Raw genomic sequence first — 16998 nt, 5'->3', positions numbered from 1 at the left:
TTATTATCAGCCTAACATCTTCAGGTTCTGGTAATATATACAAGGCACACCAGCTGAAGATCTGTGTGACTGTCACGTCATAGACATTATACAGCATGTTTACTAATGAAAATTAGCACATTATTGACTATGCAGTTTTATTACTCTTCCTGAAGAAAATAATGCTGCGTGTCAGGGAGCTTGTGCATTGAAAAGGGAGATACAGTTCTGTCTCCAATTTTTTTCTGGCTAATTGTTCAGATCTCGATGTCCCTTGCCCTATAAATTATTACTTCTAGTCTTCTGAGAAATATTTTCATTAAAAGCATCAGGAGTTCAGTAATAGTTTCATCAGGAGGTTTGTTTTATTAATGTATATAAAGATGGTGTAGGTTAAAAACATTGAAATACATTCTGTTCACTAAATGCATGTTCCATCACTTATCATTTCTCGGCTGAGTTATATTTTGAGTGTTTATTGATTTTTTTAAAAAAACTCGTGTTCAGAAGCAGAGAAACATAGGAAGGACGTCTGTACTTCCCAAATGTTCTCAGAGGCAGACCTTAGGTTAGTTGTAGATAGCAGCAACTTCTTAAGGTTTTCTGTCTTGCAGTACATGAGATTTTAGCTATCCTTACTACTTTAGCTGTCGATGAGTAGCTCTTTCTGCTATGGAATTGTGTGGTGCTCTTTGTGTGTGACTCAAAAGTTAGGGTATTTCCATTGAATCCACTCAGACTGACTATGTCTTATTTCATCTTTCTGTAAGAAAATGGCTGTATATCTTACTGTTCTCAATTTCATTTATTTACTGTATTTTCCTTAGCTCCTAATAACACTTGTGACGAGAATGCTTTCATGTGCCATAACAAAGTCTGCATTCCCAAACAGTTTGTGTGTGACCATGATGATGACTGTGGAGATGGATCGGATGAATCTCTGGAATGTGGCAAGTATAACAACATTAGAGTACATAGAAAAAATTCAGACTGGTAACTGTAAGGCCTTCTGCAAGATGTGTTACTTTAGATCACTATTGAAAAATAAAGCTCTTAGCTTTTTAAAGTTGTTTTGATGTTAACATTTAAATTATGCAGTAATGAATTCAATTGGGTATTAACTTGGAGCTGGAGCTAGAGTGACAAATAATTTGCTGTAGTTGTGACTTACAGTTGATGGCTAATAACATTTAACAGAATTAAAAATGTATAGTGTATAATTTGTTTATGATGTATGTATTTTTTGTCTTTGTCTCTATACACATTTTTTTCTAATAAATTATGAAACATCTCTGTCATGATTATCACTGCAGTTAAATTATGCCATCTAAAGCCATAATTGAGTGTTTTAATTGTCACCAATTATATGAATTCAGGGTTTCTTATATTTTGTGAATATTTGCACAGCATATCTAGGCCATACTCTATATAAATAATATTTATGGAAAATACAGAGCAACTATTGTGTCCAAAAAGACATATTATCGATTATCATGCCAGATTTTGTGCAGTTAAAACCTATATTGCATGTTTACTCTATTAAAATTGTCCAAGAGATAAGAACCACAGCAGAAGGTAGCTAGCTAGTGATGTATTTTAGGCATTTCTGCTGTGCACACCACCTGAAGAGTGTGTGTGCATAACTGGAGTAAGTAGACATCTGAAGATTGTAAGGAAAAGCATGTTTGGTGTTTGCATTTAGTAAACTTTTTCATGTAAAGTTTGAGTCAAATGTGCAGTGGAATATTTTATGAAAATAATATAAGGTAGCAAATAAGCATTTATTTGTTTGCTGATCATACAAAACCAGATTTAATCAACATCACTTAGAACTGCATATGTCGTGGAAAAAATCTGCTCCTGTGATGAACTGGGCAGTCACCAAATTGTCCTTTCTCTGTGCTTACCAGAAGTAGGCTGGTACTTACAAGGCAACGGCCATTTCTGCCTCATCAACATTAGGCAGGTCAGATCAGGAGATCACCTTTGAAACAGACCTCCCACTCACCCCCACGTACTGTGTTTTGGCTCACATGGAGCAGTGTCGAAGCACATGAACTGATGGGAAAAACCCACAAAACCCCTCTGAAGCCAAGCCGGTTGCTACACCTCAGCCACTAGCAGGCATGAAGTCCACAGGAGCAGAAGAGAGCTAGCATGAAGTAAAATCCTGAAACGCATCTAGTGTGGATATTGGGCTCTCATTACCAGCTGTTTCATTTTGCTGTTCTTTCCCTTACTGAGCCACACCACTTGCCAGCGTAGACTTCTGGATCTTTGAAGAAAAAAGGGAACTAATGCGCTGTTCCTAGAAAACACCTTTTGCTTTTCACTTACGTCACCTACATAGGGTTTTGAAAGGAGCAGTTTGTGATGATAAGCTGTTGCAGGGAAAAATGGATCGGTTCATGTAGTTTAAACCAAATCAGGATCAAAGCAGGTTATTGGTTTATTAATGGCAGATAAATAATTGGAAAATGGTGAAGTCTACAGTCATTATCAATAGCAGTGATGCAGTAGATAAATCACACCTGCAAAATGTTGATAGAATTTACATGTTTTGAAATATTTTTTTATAATTGGTCCCCCGAAATTCTGAGCACACAGATACGCACAGAGCAGTTACACATGTCTTCTGCCCCGGCCCAGGGCACAAGGTTACTAGCACCATGCCTGCTGCTACAGAGCTCTCCTTGGAGCGCTCCTGGAGGGCAGCCAGGCAGCCACTTGGTGCACCCACCCGACCAGGTTCCAAGCACACGCTGTTGTAGTGGCATCGCTATGTGCTTACACAGAGGCGGTTAGCTAGGGTCTGTGGCCAAAAGGTGAGAATCAATCCACACAGTACTGAAACTAAATTATTTCCTCTGTTAGTAATAGTGTATGGGTGCCAGAACCCTTTACAGAAAGTGACTTCTTGTGGGTTTGTTCCTCCGATTAGCACTGTATGATCAATGGTGGCTGGAGTAGGAGAACATTTCTGATCAGATTTTACGTGGAAGCAGTCTTCGATTCTTAAATAAGTATTTAGAACGAAACAGCCACAAACTTGGGAAATAAGTGCTTTTTTTGTTTGTTTTTTTTTTTTCTTCTGCGTGCTTATAATTTCTTGCTGGTGTATTTTGTTTGTTCTATAGCATCATATACATCCACAGCCCCTTAAAATACTGACAAATAAATAGTGATAGTTTGACAGACTTTTGGAGAGAGACAGAAGGATGAAACAGCAACAGAAGCAGAGGATGTACAAACTTCTAATCTAATTGCAGTGTGGACCTGCCTTCGGGCACTGGCTTTATTTAATTTCTACCGAGTAAGCTGAAATCTACAGCAACATTTGTTATGTCTTGCACTGATGCAATGCAATTTTCTGTTTGCTGGTAATCAAATACGCACCTTAGTGTGTGACTAGTATGGTAAACTTGTTATACTGTAATTTTAGGAAAGGTTTACATTCCTTTATGAGAAAGGGAACTTACTCTTACAGAGTAAGAATCAAATTCCAAACCGCACTTTTAAAGGTGTTGTGAGGATGTAAAAAAACCCTGCCTAATTCACCAAGATTTTAAATTTATCATTTCTGATTTGACTGCAAACTAGGGAGACTGATTATAGCTCTGTTAGATTTTAGAGCTAGACCTTTTGCACCTTGAGAAAGAGAAAAAAAAAAAAAAAAGACACTCTTCAGCAACCAGTCTACTGAATGGAATGGAATTTGGATTGGTATATATTCCTAAAAACTGAATTGAGGGGATCCCTTTAAAAATCTAGGGTTTGGTGTTTTCTACATCTGTATCATTGATTAGTATATTTTCTTGTTTTTTCCAGAGTATTAGTCATATATAATATAAAAATGGGACTGGTGACTGGGGTAACCAGTTTTTCCTTGTATCAGAACTGACATCTAAACAGATTTTAGAAGTTCACAATCATTCTAATCCTTCACGATTTCTTTGATGCAAGTTTTTATTCCATTATATAATCCTGAAAATAAACAATTAGCAATTCTAATCAAGAATATGAAAATTCATCAAGATCAAAAACTTTGTTCATGTGGCTAAACAAAAGTCAAATAAAGGAATAAGAAGGATTTTCTTGTTTCAGTTTCCAGGTTTTGTCCTGTCATCCAGAGCAGAGGCAATACTAAGTAGAAGCCCTTGTTCTCCACATTTGTAATAACCTTTCTGATGATGCCGTAAAATGCCGTAGACATGTGGTAAAGCTGTTGGTCTGTAAAATTTTGCACTTTGAGTTGTCTCAGACAACCAAAAAGCTTCACCTTTTTTTCCATATCAAACCAGCCTATCTTCTCTCAAGCATGATCTATGTAAAAAAAGAGAGAAAAAAAATATCTTCAGGACACCACAGAATTATTTGAATTCCAAGTAATGTTTGTAATCGATGTAACAACATACTGCATTTTCAAAATAGTATGTTAACATATTTCTGAAGGACAGCTAAAGATATAAAAGAGGTTTAAAGCTCTTGATGTAGACTTGTACCTCATGGTCAAATGTTATGTCTCCATCTGCTATGAGAAAAAAAGCTCTACTAGATAGCAAGAAAGACAGTAATTACAAAAAAGACCAATATTAGCATTCTGCTTTTAGAGTGTTGAAATTTAGCAGTGCTCGTTTCATGTGTTCAGAGCTTCACAGTGGAATCAAAGCTAGGTACTATGATTTGGAAATACTTCTTGGAAGCATCAAATCTTTTGATCTTAAAATCTGCGGGTTTTTTTCTAAGAGGAAAGAATGCTAAACTTCATCCAGCATAATTTGGATTTTTTCAAAAAAGTTGCAAAATCATTCTTCATAATCAGAACAAGTGTTGCTACATAATTTTTACTTTTTAACCATATTCATATTTTTAATTGATTTTTAAACTAAATCAAGGCTTGCTTTCAAGGCTTTTCTAAATGACTACAGATTGAGGCAGAATTTATACACGTAGAGTACAGGAGAAGTTAGACTTTTCTTTCCCAGACAGGAACGTAATTTTTTTAATAGTTGGTTTAATGTTTTAGGTTTCTATAAATAGAAAGTGATTTCCCCTGTAGGAGTTTTTCATCTTTCATGTTCCAAAATTTAATAGAGAAAGCTAATTTTGTGCTGGCTTTTCTACATTTTTCTACTGCTTCTTGTTTTTGAACTCTAGGTTAAACAGCTGTCCTCTAAGAAGCAACTGTATGTGGTTTCCTTTTTTCATGATATTTTATAATTTTCTGTTAGAAATCCACTTTAACTTTGAAAATTTAAAAATTTTAAATATATATATTTTGTAGCTATCTTAGAAAGTGCATGTTTAGTGTGGTTAAAATAATTAATGTTCTGCATGTTTTAAAGGGAAAGCATATAGTCATAAGCATATCGCAAAAGTATTTGCTGGATATGGTAATTTCTAAAATATCTGTTAGAAGGCTATTTACTAATAATAGCAAAAAGTGAAATTAAACCTAGAAATATTTATTTATGATTGAATGCGGCATAAGTGTTTTAGTTATGTGGGAATTGTTTCATGACTATACTGTACTGTGTAAGAGACATTTGATTTCTGTCTTTGTTGGTAGATGCTCATCTATAAGCGTGTAATGCTTTGTATCTCTTTATGGAACAAAAGATGCTTTTACTTATATTGCCTTGTATATGCAAAATTTTACGTTGAAAATATGAAGCAAAGTATGAAATGATTGATTGCTCTATTTCTAGGGTATCGTCGCTGTCGTCCTGGGGAGTTCACTTGTGCTGATGGAAGATGCCTGTTAAATTCCCAGTGGCAGTGTGACGGTGATTTTGACTGCCCAGACCATTCTGATGAAGCACCTATAAACATAAAATGCAAAAGTTCAGGTTTGTATTGAATTTTTTGAATAACATGTGTGACCTTTCTTTTTGGAAAGCGATGGCTTAGAATCATGGTAAGGCAAACATAAAAGATTGTAGCTTAAATCTCCAGTGCTTTCATGGTGATATTCCTTATGTATTGCAAGGAGAACATATCAGCAGTCTTGTGCACCCAAAACCTCAGTTCACACAGTTGGAGTCACCAGTTCCTATGGCATAAGATGGCTACTAGTTCCTTAATGCATGAATTTGTTTGGACTGCAATAAGGTTATATTAATGTAATAATTCTCTAGCTTGCCCTGAAAATGTTTAATACACTCATTACACAGAAGTAGATCGTACAAAAGGGGGCATAAAGTTGTTCTTCCTACACATAATAAACACAGGTTTATTTTTATTAGTAAATTACTGAACAAATGAGATTGTTTTTATTGATATATTGTGCTACATGGACAAGTTTGCCAAGGTCTGACTGGGTTTTGAGAGGTAGGTGAATCCTGATGTGCATGTGATACTCTATTCTCTGCCTTTCTGGAACACCAAATGGGATCTAGATTCTGACTAGATCTTAGAACTTTATTGCACAGTAGCCCAGTCCTTTATACAAGTTTTGATGAAAATCACACATCTGCTTTGAGGTAAGGCAACGTACCTGCCTTACATTTAAGTGTTCTGATTCTGATTTGAAGAACCTGGAATGAACATTTATGTGTGTCCTCAGACAAAGGCTGCATCAGAATTCAGTCAGTCATGTTACTGAACACCTCAGCATCCACAGGGGAGAGAAGCCATGCTTTTTAAGGTTTGTAAACTGTAGAACTAACAATATTTTGTGCAGAGGTAGAGGATTCTCAATTATATCAAAACAAATGTGTAGAAAGGAGTAATAACTTGAAGTATCCACATGTTTTCCAGAACAGGAATACATTTTGAAGATGCTGAGAAGTAAAAAGGATTACAATCCTTTCAGTAAGAAATGAATGTTCAATTTTTACACAATTGTTTCATCTCACGTGCACACATTGCAGCTGATTGATGAGTAGGTGCATCCCAAATACTAATAGACCACACCAAGCAGTGTTCTCTTTTTTGTTTTCCAGAGCAGTCATGTAACAGCTCTTTTTTTATGTGCAAAAATGGTGAGTGTATTCCTCAAAGTGATGTTTGTGATAAGAAAGAAGACTGTAGTGATGGATCTGATGAGAAAAGCTGCCACGTTAATGAATGTCTCAGTAAGAAAGTTAGCGGCTGTTCTCAAGACTGTCAGGATCTTCCTGTTGGATACAAGGTGAATAATTACAAAATGTGGTGTACTATAATGCAAATTCTTAATTGTTTCTTAACTACTGCATGATTATAATAAAACTCCACTGTGTTGTACTTCCTTGTAATGTAGTAGCTTACCTGCCATAGAATATTCAAATTTTTATTTCCAGTAAGCAAATAATTGCCAATTATGTAAAAAAAAAAAAACCTGGTATAATGGAGACTTCAAGTCTATGGAAAGGCACATACAATGATTTAAACACAAGAAATCATACTGCTGTATGCAGACTGCTGAAAATCAGTTGTGAAAAAGGAAAACTTGTAGGAGTGAATAACAGGAGTAGCTGTTTTCTCCGATTTTTCTTCCAAGTCAGAGAGACTTACAGAAATATTTAAATGAAGTATAATTGTCTTTGTTGCAAAATGAAACTGCTGTCTGAATGTGGTAGTGTTTCCTGAATGACCTGAATCTTCTCTTTGGCCTTGAGTCATCGAGAGGAATACTTTTTGGGTATTATGGAAACCCTAGCCTCTGACCTGTAAATAGAAGCTGAGAATAGAAGAGATTATTTTTTTTTTGGGGGGGGGGGGGGTGTTTTAGCCCTAAAGTAACCCTGACTGCACCCCCATACACTTAATTTTTTTTAATATGATATTGACCTGCTGAGAACTGTGTAATATCTGTCCAACATAGCTTAGCTCTAAAGGTGTCCTAGTCAGGAGGCCACTGACTAGAGAGCTGGAGACAAGGTTGGGTGCAGCAAAAACCTTGCTGAAGCAGCATCACTGTAGAAAAAGCACGTCATAGGCTTCTGCAGAGAGTAATACAGAGACTAAAGGAGGGAACATGGCACACAGTTTTCCACTGGTGAAACTATGCTCCTGTTTCAAAATTCTACCCAGCTGTATTTTGCATCATTCACGTTGCATATGATAGGCTTGCCACAGTGATCATCAGACCTCAATAAAAATCAGCTTCAAGAATTCTCATTCACATTACTGTGTTACACAGAACACTATATGTTACGCTTCAAGAAAAAAACCCTAACAACTGTATATCTTTACCAAAAAAGCAGCTGAAAATAAAGGACTCCGAAGAGTCCATCCATCATTATTTTCATGCAAGAATCCTTTCCATATATTTGAAAAGGTGTGGTTTTCTTCAGTTAAAGAAGAAAGAACAATTACTCATCCTACAGGGTTATTTGGGAGGGATTGGTGCTTAGGATCACACCAGCAATAGCCGAAAAGAAATGTACATATGTCTGCCTGTAAACAGTATAAAGAACAATGTAATTATAACGTTGCTTGAAAAAACTGAGACTGCATCGAGAAGTTTGTCACTGACGTATTCAGAAGAAAGTATGTAAGATAAGAAATAGAATCAATAAGTAATTCAAAATGAATGTGTTTGTTTTTCTTTCCCAGTGCAAATGCTGGCCTGGATTCCTGCTGAAGGATGATGGCAAAACATGTATAGATATTGATGAATGTACGTCTGGGTTTCCCTGTAGCCAGCAATGCATCAATACATACGGAACCTACAAGTGCTTGTGTGCAGATGGGTATGAGATACAGCCTGATAACCTAAATGGCTGCAAATCCCTTTCAGGTGTGACTTTCTTTGTTGTTTTAATCCACAGTTTTATCCAAAATAACTATATCCAAAATAATACTGTGAAATACCTTAGCCCCATGGTCTGTGTTACCCTTTTGTGCAAGATAAACAAGAATGACTTTGAAGCACACTACCTCAATAAGCAATAGGAATGTGATTCAATGACTGAATGTAATAAGTTTTATTTTTAGTATGTATTGTGCTCAAATAATTTTTAATGAATGGTTACTGGATTATGAAAGTTTGAATTAGTAACTATTAGAAAATATATTAGGAAAGTTAAAATACATCATTTAATTCTGCTTCTGAGTCACATTGTAATATAATGCTTATGATAAGTGTTTCATCAACTTTAGAATATGAGAATGTACTTATAAACTTCCTGGTATGAAAAAGAGGAACAGGAAAAAATAATAGAAATTGCAAAATCTATTATTCCTATAGCATATGGAATCCTCCAGTCTTATATGTAATACACAGATACATATATATATATATATATATATATATATATATCAAGATATATAAGAAATGTGGTTATTTCCTCACCCTTCTGCCTGTGCCACTGATGTTTTTATGTGCTTCAGTGAGTGGGATTCACTGGATCAGTGAAAGGAAGAGCAAAATGTCAACAGGCAAGAAACAAAACCCCATTACTGTGTTCTGCTGGATCTCCTTCATAGTGCAGGCAATCTTTGGCTTGAGCAGACTCCTCCCTTTTTCCAGTCTTACACAACGTTTGATTGTGTTTTGTTTTGAAATATCAAGAAACTTCTGTTTTCTTTCTAAATGATAAAAAGACTGGATCCTCTGGCTGCCTCATATTCCTGTTTCAGGCCCTTCCCTGAGGAATCAGCGGAAACACAGGAGGGGGCAGAAAAAACAGAATCTGTTTTTTTGCTTTACTACTAAAGCCCCTCATACATTTAGAAGCCATAGATCACTCAGAGGAGAAGGGGAGCTGGAACACATCGTAGTACAGTTTTTCAGAGTTGTAATACATCAAACTTCAAAAGTGATCTTGACAAAGCTGTTTGTGCTGTGGCAAGGATGGTTGTGCTGCAAGGAGGTGCCAGCATGTGAATGTTTGGCCAGATGCTGATTTCTTGCATAAATTGCCTTGAACTCTGTACAACTGAGCAGAGAGCTACAGCCCGTCTCCACAGACCACTAACAGTGCTGAGGGGGATGCCTCGGAGCATTAAAAACTGGAGAATGTCTTGAGAGTTGAAGATAAAATGCAAGCAAGGTGGTGCAGTGTATTCAGTACAAGAGCAGAGTAGGCTGGACACCACATTACATGCCAGAATGTGTGAGCAGTACATACAAGCCTTTAATACATTTTTAATTATTACTAGTGGGTTGCTTTTTTTATTATTTTAGCTGAGGTCTCTATTAATAGAGCTAAAATTATTTATTTGGGTTTTTTTTTACTATTATGTATGTCAGTGTCAGAGATGTTTTAAAGTGATTCTATAATTGAGCATCATCTGAAGGATTTTTTTTTTTTATAAACTGAAAGAACAGGTGTAAAAAAAGCTGAATCTAGCTTCACTTCAGAACTAGCAATCAAGGTTTGTCCAGATAGCTGTTTCTTTATGTCTTTACTGTTCTGAGTACTGAAATCTCAAAAAGCAATGGTCAAAACATGCTTCATTTGCCACCGTAACAAATTACAGTCTTGGTGATAACGTGAAAGTGAATGTTGAAATTAAAACAAGTGGTATGAAATATATTTCAAATTTAATCTCTGACATTAAATTAGGAAAAAAGTACAGAATGGTTCCCATATTACAAAGGCAAAAAAATTAAATTACATTGAAAGATATACTAATTGATTGCTTTGTTCATTTTTATACTGCATCATTGATCTTTCTTGGAACATTTGAATGTTTTAAATATTTCTTTCATCCATAACATTGATCAGAGCATGTAACATTTATTTTTCAAACCATCTGTATTTCAGCATTGTATTCCTGATTTTCCATAAATTAACGTAAAAGCTAGTCTAATATATTCTTTCTCCCGGGGTTTAGATGAGGAACCTTTCTTAATTCTGGCTGATCATCATGAAATAAGAAAAATTAGCACTGATGGATCCAACTACACTTTGTTGAAACAGGTATAACCATAGTACCATGCTCTAAGTTTATCTCAATACTTTTATTCTTTTCAAAGTGTGCAGCTGACAGAAACATCATCCTACAATTGGCATTGTATGCACCATAGAACAACTGCAGTATCTTCAGAGTTTTTATAATATTTTAAATTTACTATTTTACCTGAATTTGACATGATTAAAGCTCAGGCAGTTGTTTCGTCAGTCATTCTGATGTACTAAAAAAATTATGTTATTTGTGATCTTCTTCCATTGCAACATGTTTTGCACAATTTCAGCTTTCAAAAGAAAACTCAAAAAATCTGTTTGGCCGTGTATTATTTGGGCTACTTACTGTCATAATCCAAATCTATTTTTTATATTTAGACAGACGATTCCAAGATTTATGGTATTACAGTACATGAAGTTCTATCATTGGCTAAATCTATTTTTTTAAAGAATTACTCTAAATTACCATAAAAGGAGAAAAATAACTTATGTGAAAAAAACTACAGAAAGAGAAAGTCACCCAGTAAATACAGAGCTGTCATTTTTAGTGGTTTCTGCTCTGCTTCTATGCTTCACCTAAGTGTAGTTACTTACCACAGATTAGAGTTCCAAAATATGTTTTCATAAAAACATTATTTCCTTGGGTACTAATTAATCAATTGTAGAAAGACTAGAAAATCAGTTACTGGCTGTCAATACTGTCAGGCTTTTTGTGACTTCTTGTGTCAGTAAGCTGTGCATCTTAATGTCACAAGAGAGGTGCTCAGGTCTTCACAGCAGTAATTACAAAATTAACCATCTTGCATTAAACATTGGCTTTATTTAAGCATAGCAAGCATTATGTTAAAGTCTGTTCTTTGAAATTCTTCTGACTACCTCTCATTTACATTTCACTGCCTCTCTCCTCTTTTGCTGGTATATCTATTAATAGCAGCCTGTGAAAAGGGGGGAGCAACAGTAAATTTTCTTTATGGTTGGTGCTGACAGATTGTCTCAGAGCTTCATCAATCTTGGATTTAATGGACTTCTCTTCAGTAAGTTACAGACCGTGTAGCTCCAGCCACTGAAGAGAATCTGTGTTTTCCCTATCACATTAATTCACTAGTCTAATAAATACCTCTGCTATTGAACCTATTGGCCTTTGACCCTACTAATATGACGTTTTTAAAAGCATCCAGATTTGAAAGCAGGAGAGGGAGCCATACCAGCAGAACAGGTGGGCTGTCTTCCTCATAAGGACATCTTTTTGTCCTTGTAATGTTACAATGGATCAGCTCGCTCTTAGACATCTACCAGGTGAAGGCAGATACCAGAGCTGTTCTGGCAAAGAAGCTAACCCACCCTTCTTTGTTTATTTGATCTGTGCTTTGCCATTTTAACAGCTGTTCATATAAACTCGGAGTAAAGGAGCTGAAAGTAGGAGCTCGTTCAATCTCTTGAGTTGTTACACGCCAGCTTCTTCCCCTGGTGGTGCTTTTTTTTTTTTTTTTTTCTTCGCATATACATAACCAGTACAACTGTTTGAATTCTCATGTACATTCTTTGCCTTCCATTTCCTTCAGTCCGAGTCATCAAAATCCTTTGGGTTTCCACAGGCAGAGTAGGTAGAGGGAATCCTCCTCATTATCTGTGATATCTACCTACTTTAGTTTTTTAATTGGAGTACCTAGGCTACAGTGTGCCATGTCTAACAGGAAGAAACAAAACTGCAGGTTTGAGATGACGGACTAATGCAGTTGATGCTGTTTCAAGGTTTCCCTAATTCCTTCTGAAAGCAGATTACATGAGAAAAGACAAAGAATTATGCTAGGAGGACTCAAAAGTGACTTGTAAATTGTGAAGAGGAGATCTAGTGCCTGGACCTAGACCTTGTTGCAGGGGTACAGAGATAATTTTCCCTGCACTTCATGTTCTGATAAATACTGGAACTGACCCAAAATAAGACACTTAAAACCAGACAGTCAGTCCTCTTTATTAGTCTGAATACTTAAGAAACTTTTACAGCATTGCAGAATATGGATATAAGGCTGATTTTTCACAAATTACTGACTTTGATTTCTGGAATGATATAAATTTGTGATAGCCTTTTCTATTCGATAACCTGTTATCTCCTTTGTTAAGAATTTGGGTTGGGGTTTTATCTGTAGATGCGTTATACTAGTAGTAGAAAGAGGCAGGAGAAGCGTTTTGCAGCACAGTTACAACTGGCAGAGCTGCAGTAGGTTTTGTTAAAACACTGTGTGCGTGGGTATGTGATATTTGAAAATCAGAGTGGTCCTCTAACACTGTATTGGTTTGGGCTTTCCTTAATGATGGTTTGTGCAGCCTAATCACTCTTTTCCTCTACATTTTTGTCAAAAGATAATTTGCAGTATTACAGTGTAGTAGTTGGCAGATAAGCCGAGCATCACTTTCTGTACAATTAAATATTGTTGTTGTTAGTTTGTTTTAGAGTTGACTAGTCCAGTACATCCCCTCTACAACTGTGAATTACATTAATGAGGGAGGTTGCTGATCTACCTGAGAGTAGAATGTCATTGGGCTGATAAGGGACTTAACTGCTCTTGCGGTTTGAAAAGGAGTACAGACTGCGGCTGTTCTTTTTACCATTTCTGCTCCATCTTTGATTGATAACAACATTCTTGTATATTAAGAATAATTGTGATTTCGCTACATATCAGAATGCTAAGCAGATTATGGGGCAAGGCTTTCTTAGTCTCAGATAAGGAAAATAAGAGTCATCATCTGAATGCAATACCCTTTCTTTCTTATCTGCCATTTGGAATTAAAAGCTGTTATTATATGACTGCTCTTTCCAGCCTGTAGGAATACCACAGATATCATCACCACTCTTGCTTATAATGTATTGGCCTAGTAATTAGAGCCGTAGGAATCTTCCAGATGCCTGCTGGATCTCTAACTTTCACACTTGATGTATATACTACCTCTGTGTGTGTATGCACATATCTATCTGTACACAGTGCCTATGACATAGCATCTAAGAATTTAAAACCTCCTTATTCGGGAATTAAAATTAATGCTTTTTAGAACATCTAGGTTTTGAATTCCTGAGTAAATAATAATGAAATGTTTTCATTAAATAAAGATAAGAAATGTTATGCGATTTCTGAGTTTATTGTTATAAAGTCAATGTCATCTCATTTGCCAAAGTAATTTCAAAGATAGTGATTAACAGAGAAACTGAGTAAAATTTAAAGTATTTAGTGCTAAAGTTCTTTTTAATAATCGGAAGGAAAAATGCAGAAGCTTCATTTAGTTTCATATGCCATCTGCATTTTTGAAGTGAGACAGTTCTTTGTCACCATATTTTTCTGTTACAATTTTTATCTTCTGATTGTTTACAAGTAACGTATGGGAAAATGAGAGTATTTCAAAAATATTCACTCAGTAAATAAAGCATTTTGAATATTATATGCCATGTAGTTTGCATTCTGAATGCTATCCAACAGTTTGTATTATAACATTTGAATAAACAGACTTTTTTTTTCCTTCTGTTTTTAGGGGTTGAACAATGTGATTGCAATAGACTTTGACTATAGAGAAGAGTTCATCTATTGGATTGATTCCAGCAGACCAAATGGCAGTCGCATAAACAGAATGTGTTTAAACGGAAGCGACATCAAGGTATTTGGGGATTAATAATGTCACTACTAGAACTACATTTTTTGAGTGTTGGGAAATGCTTCTTCATGCTTTTAACCCAGATTGTGAATTTTTAGTATATGCATGCAAACACATCATGAGCTAGCAAACCCTAGTAATATTTCATTGCATTTTTATCATATTTGAAGTAGAGATAGGGGCTAGAAGGACTGTATTTATGATCTAAATTCCTTATGACTTAATGGACAATTGAGTGAATTTGTAGTTCAGTGTGGTTTACAGGACACCAAATTAAAAAGAGGTATAATTAAGTGTAAGCTGTGTAAATACACTGACATATTATTTCTTCCTATAAAATTTTTGTGAATAAGTTAAAAAATCCACTATTAAGCACATTTGTTGACTTCTGTGAACATTTTTCCAGAATGCATGCTAAGCCGTAAGGAATTCTTCTTTGCTTATTCTCTTCCATCTGACCTTTTTAAACATGGAGAAAATAGGTGGTAACAGCCTGTGAATTTTGTTCCCTCATGTTACACCAGTAAATTATGCAGAGAGAAAATTTTTCTATATTTCATTTGCGGTTTACTACATGGACTGACATATCCTTAGTGCACACCGACTTTAGTCTTTTAGAAGGTTAAGGTTTGAAACTGACTGGCATCAGTGAACTTTATTCATATCCTTCGCATGAAAATAATAGTTCTTAGAACATAAAAAAAAAAGTCGGCGAGCATAAGTTGTAGTATTCTGTTTCCACTGGGGTAAAACTAAAATCCAGCATGTACTCAAAAATTCTAGTGAGTCCCTGTGAAGACTTTTCCTGCAAAAAATAGGAAACAGGCAAGTGTGGGGTTCAAAAATTCATTAAACCCTTGAATCATAATTATTGCCTTTAAATATTTTATAAAGCATCCTGTTCAGCATCTTGTTCATTCTAGATTAATCTGTATTTTGTTATTTTAAGAGATGTTTCCAGGACTGGGGATGACCCCAGACTTTTTCTTTCTAATCCTAACTATTTCAAGAAAAAAAAAAAAAAAGAATTTTTAACAGTCAAAAAGCTGTAATTGCCAAGAGGACGGAGGGTACCAAAAACTCCTATTACTTTCTAATGATGTAACAATAATTTTATTTTTTAAGGAAAGGTTTCAGAAGCTTGAACTAGGATGAGAAGAAAATTAGGTTGGAAGATATTTCTTTTTTCCTTCATTAATATTTTGCAATTTACAGAATGACTGCCATCTTGATGATGATTTTATTCAAATGCGATGCCAAATTCAAATACAAATTGTGAAAATAAGTGCATTGAATTTTTATAAGACGATCTGGTTTTTTTTTCACTGAAAAACTTGGCCAAGATTTGGCCTCTGCAAGCTAAAAATATGTGCAAAAATTTATCAGGAATTACATATTGTAGCTGTCTGATATTCTATCAGTAATCTTTTATCCAGTGCCAAATGAAAACTTTCTCTCTTTAACGTAGATTTTAATAGATTACCACAGCACATATATAATAATTGAGGTTAAAAATAATTAATTTCCCAGCAAACCTCTTTAAATATTTTAAATTTTTTTGTCATGAAGGAGAGGTTTTTTGGTAGTGAGCCTTTTCCCTTGAATTATGAATTTCTTATTTTATTTCCATCATACTTCTTGTTTTACTATTTACTACAAATAAATATACTATTAGCGTAAATAATATTGTTTGATGTATTACTCTAGGATTTCCCTTTTAGAAGATACCATCTTTTCAGCACAACAGTTTTAGCTTTCTTGCTCTGGGAAACCTGATGGCATCTCATTTTTCTTCTGCATCTGATCATGGAGGAGATATTTATACAATTGAAGCAACTTTTTCACATAAATATGTTCAAACATTAACACAGTGTTTTATGTGTAGTATTGTAGATTAGAATGAGATATGTTACTGGAAAATGCTGTAGTAAGCTAGAACGGGTACATTAAATGTCACACTGGTGATCTCACTGACTGGAATAAGCTTGAAGTGACTCTCCACAGTAAAAGTCGTCAGAAAAGAGACTAATTATTTTGGTTGATGCTTCTAGGTAGTGTAGCTAAACCACTAAGTTTGCAGAGCTGTCCATTTCTACAGAAATGTCCCATTAAAGTGCAGTGGTTGCTGCAATTACCCATTTATAAAATAGTAAAGCTGGTTGTGCTAAGGTATTAGAAAATGAAGTATTTTATTCATATTAAAAAAATCTGTGCATGCCTGGATTTAATTTTAAAAAGATTTTATAAGATGATAAATAATGTAATAACCTGAAAGGGTGCTTTTACATATTCATAACTATAAAATTGGTTTAAAGTATCTCACAGTATCCCTTCTTATCTTGAAGGCTTTTTGGTGTCTTCAAATGGTAAATAAAATTAAAACTAACACATTCAGTTATACATAATCAGGTTTACGTGTAAAGTTTATACTCTATTGCACGCGTTTTTAGTGGTGAAGATGACAATGAATTAGAATGTACACTTCAATAATAAACCCGTTATTAGTACTTAGGAAATCTCAAATATTTTCAAGTATTCCAAG

General features: G+C 35.1%; 1 protein-coding gene across 1 annotated transcript in view; it reads left to right on the top strand.

Annotated features, from left to right (window-relative positions):
* Nucleotides 1-16998, top strand: part of LRP1B (LDL receptor related protein 1B) — a 470805-nt gene that overhangs the window by 340505 nt on the left and 113302 nt on the right. The window contains exons 51-56 of the mRNA XM_027815297.2: nucleotides 807-929; nucleotides 5688-5828; nucleotides 6924-7111; nucleotides 8518-8701; nucleotides 10744-10829; nucleotides 14337-14459. Coding sequence (XP_027671098.2) covers nucleotides 807-929; nucleotides 5688-5828; nucleotides 6924-7111; nucleotides 8518-8701; nucleotides 10744-10829; nucleotides 14337-14459 — 845 coding nt within the window. The remainder of the gene's footprint in view (nucleotides 1-806; nucleotides 930-5687; nucleotides 5829-6923; nucleotides 7112-8517; nucleotides 8702-10743; nucleotides 10830-14336; nucleotides 14460-16998) is intronic.

The sequence above is a fragment of the Falco cherrug genome, chromosome 8 (assembly GCF_023634085.1).
Source record: "Falco cherrug isolate bFalChe1 chromosome 8, bFalChe1.pri, whole genome shotgun sequence".
NCBI lineage: Eukaryota > Metazoa > Chordata > Aves > Falconiformes > Falconidae > Falco > Falco cherrug.
The sequence above is the reverse complement of the archived record's forward strand: the minus strand, read 5'-3'. Positions and strand labels throughout refer to the sequence as shown.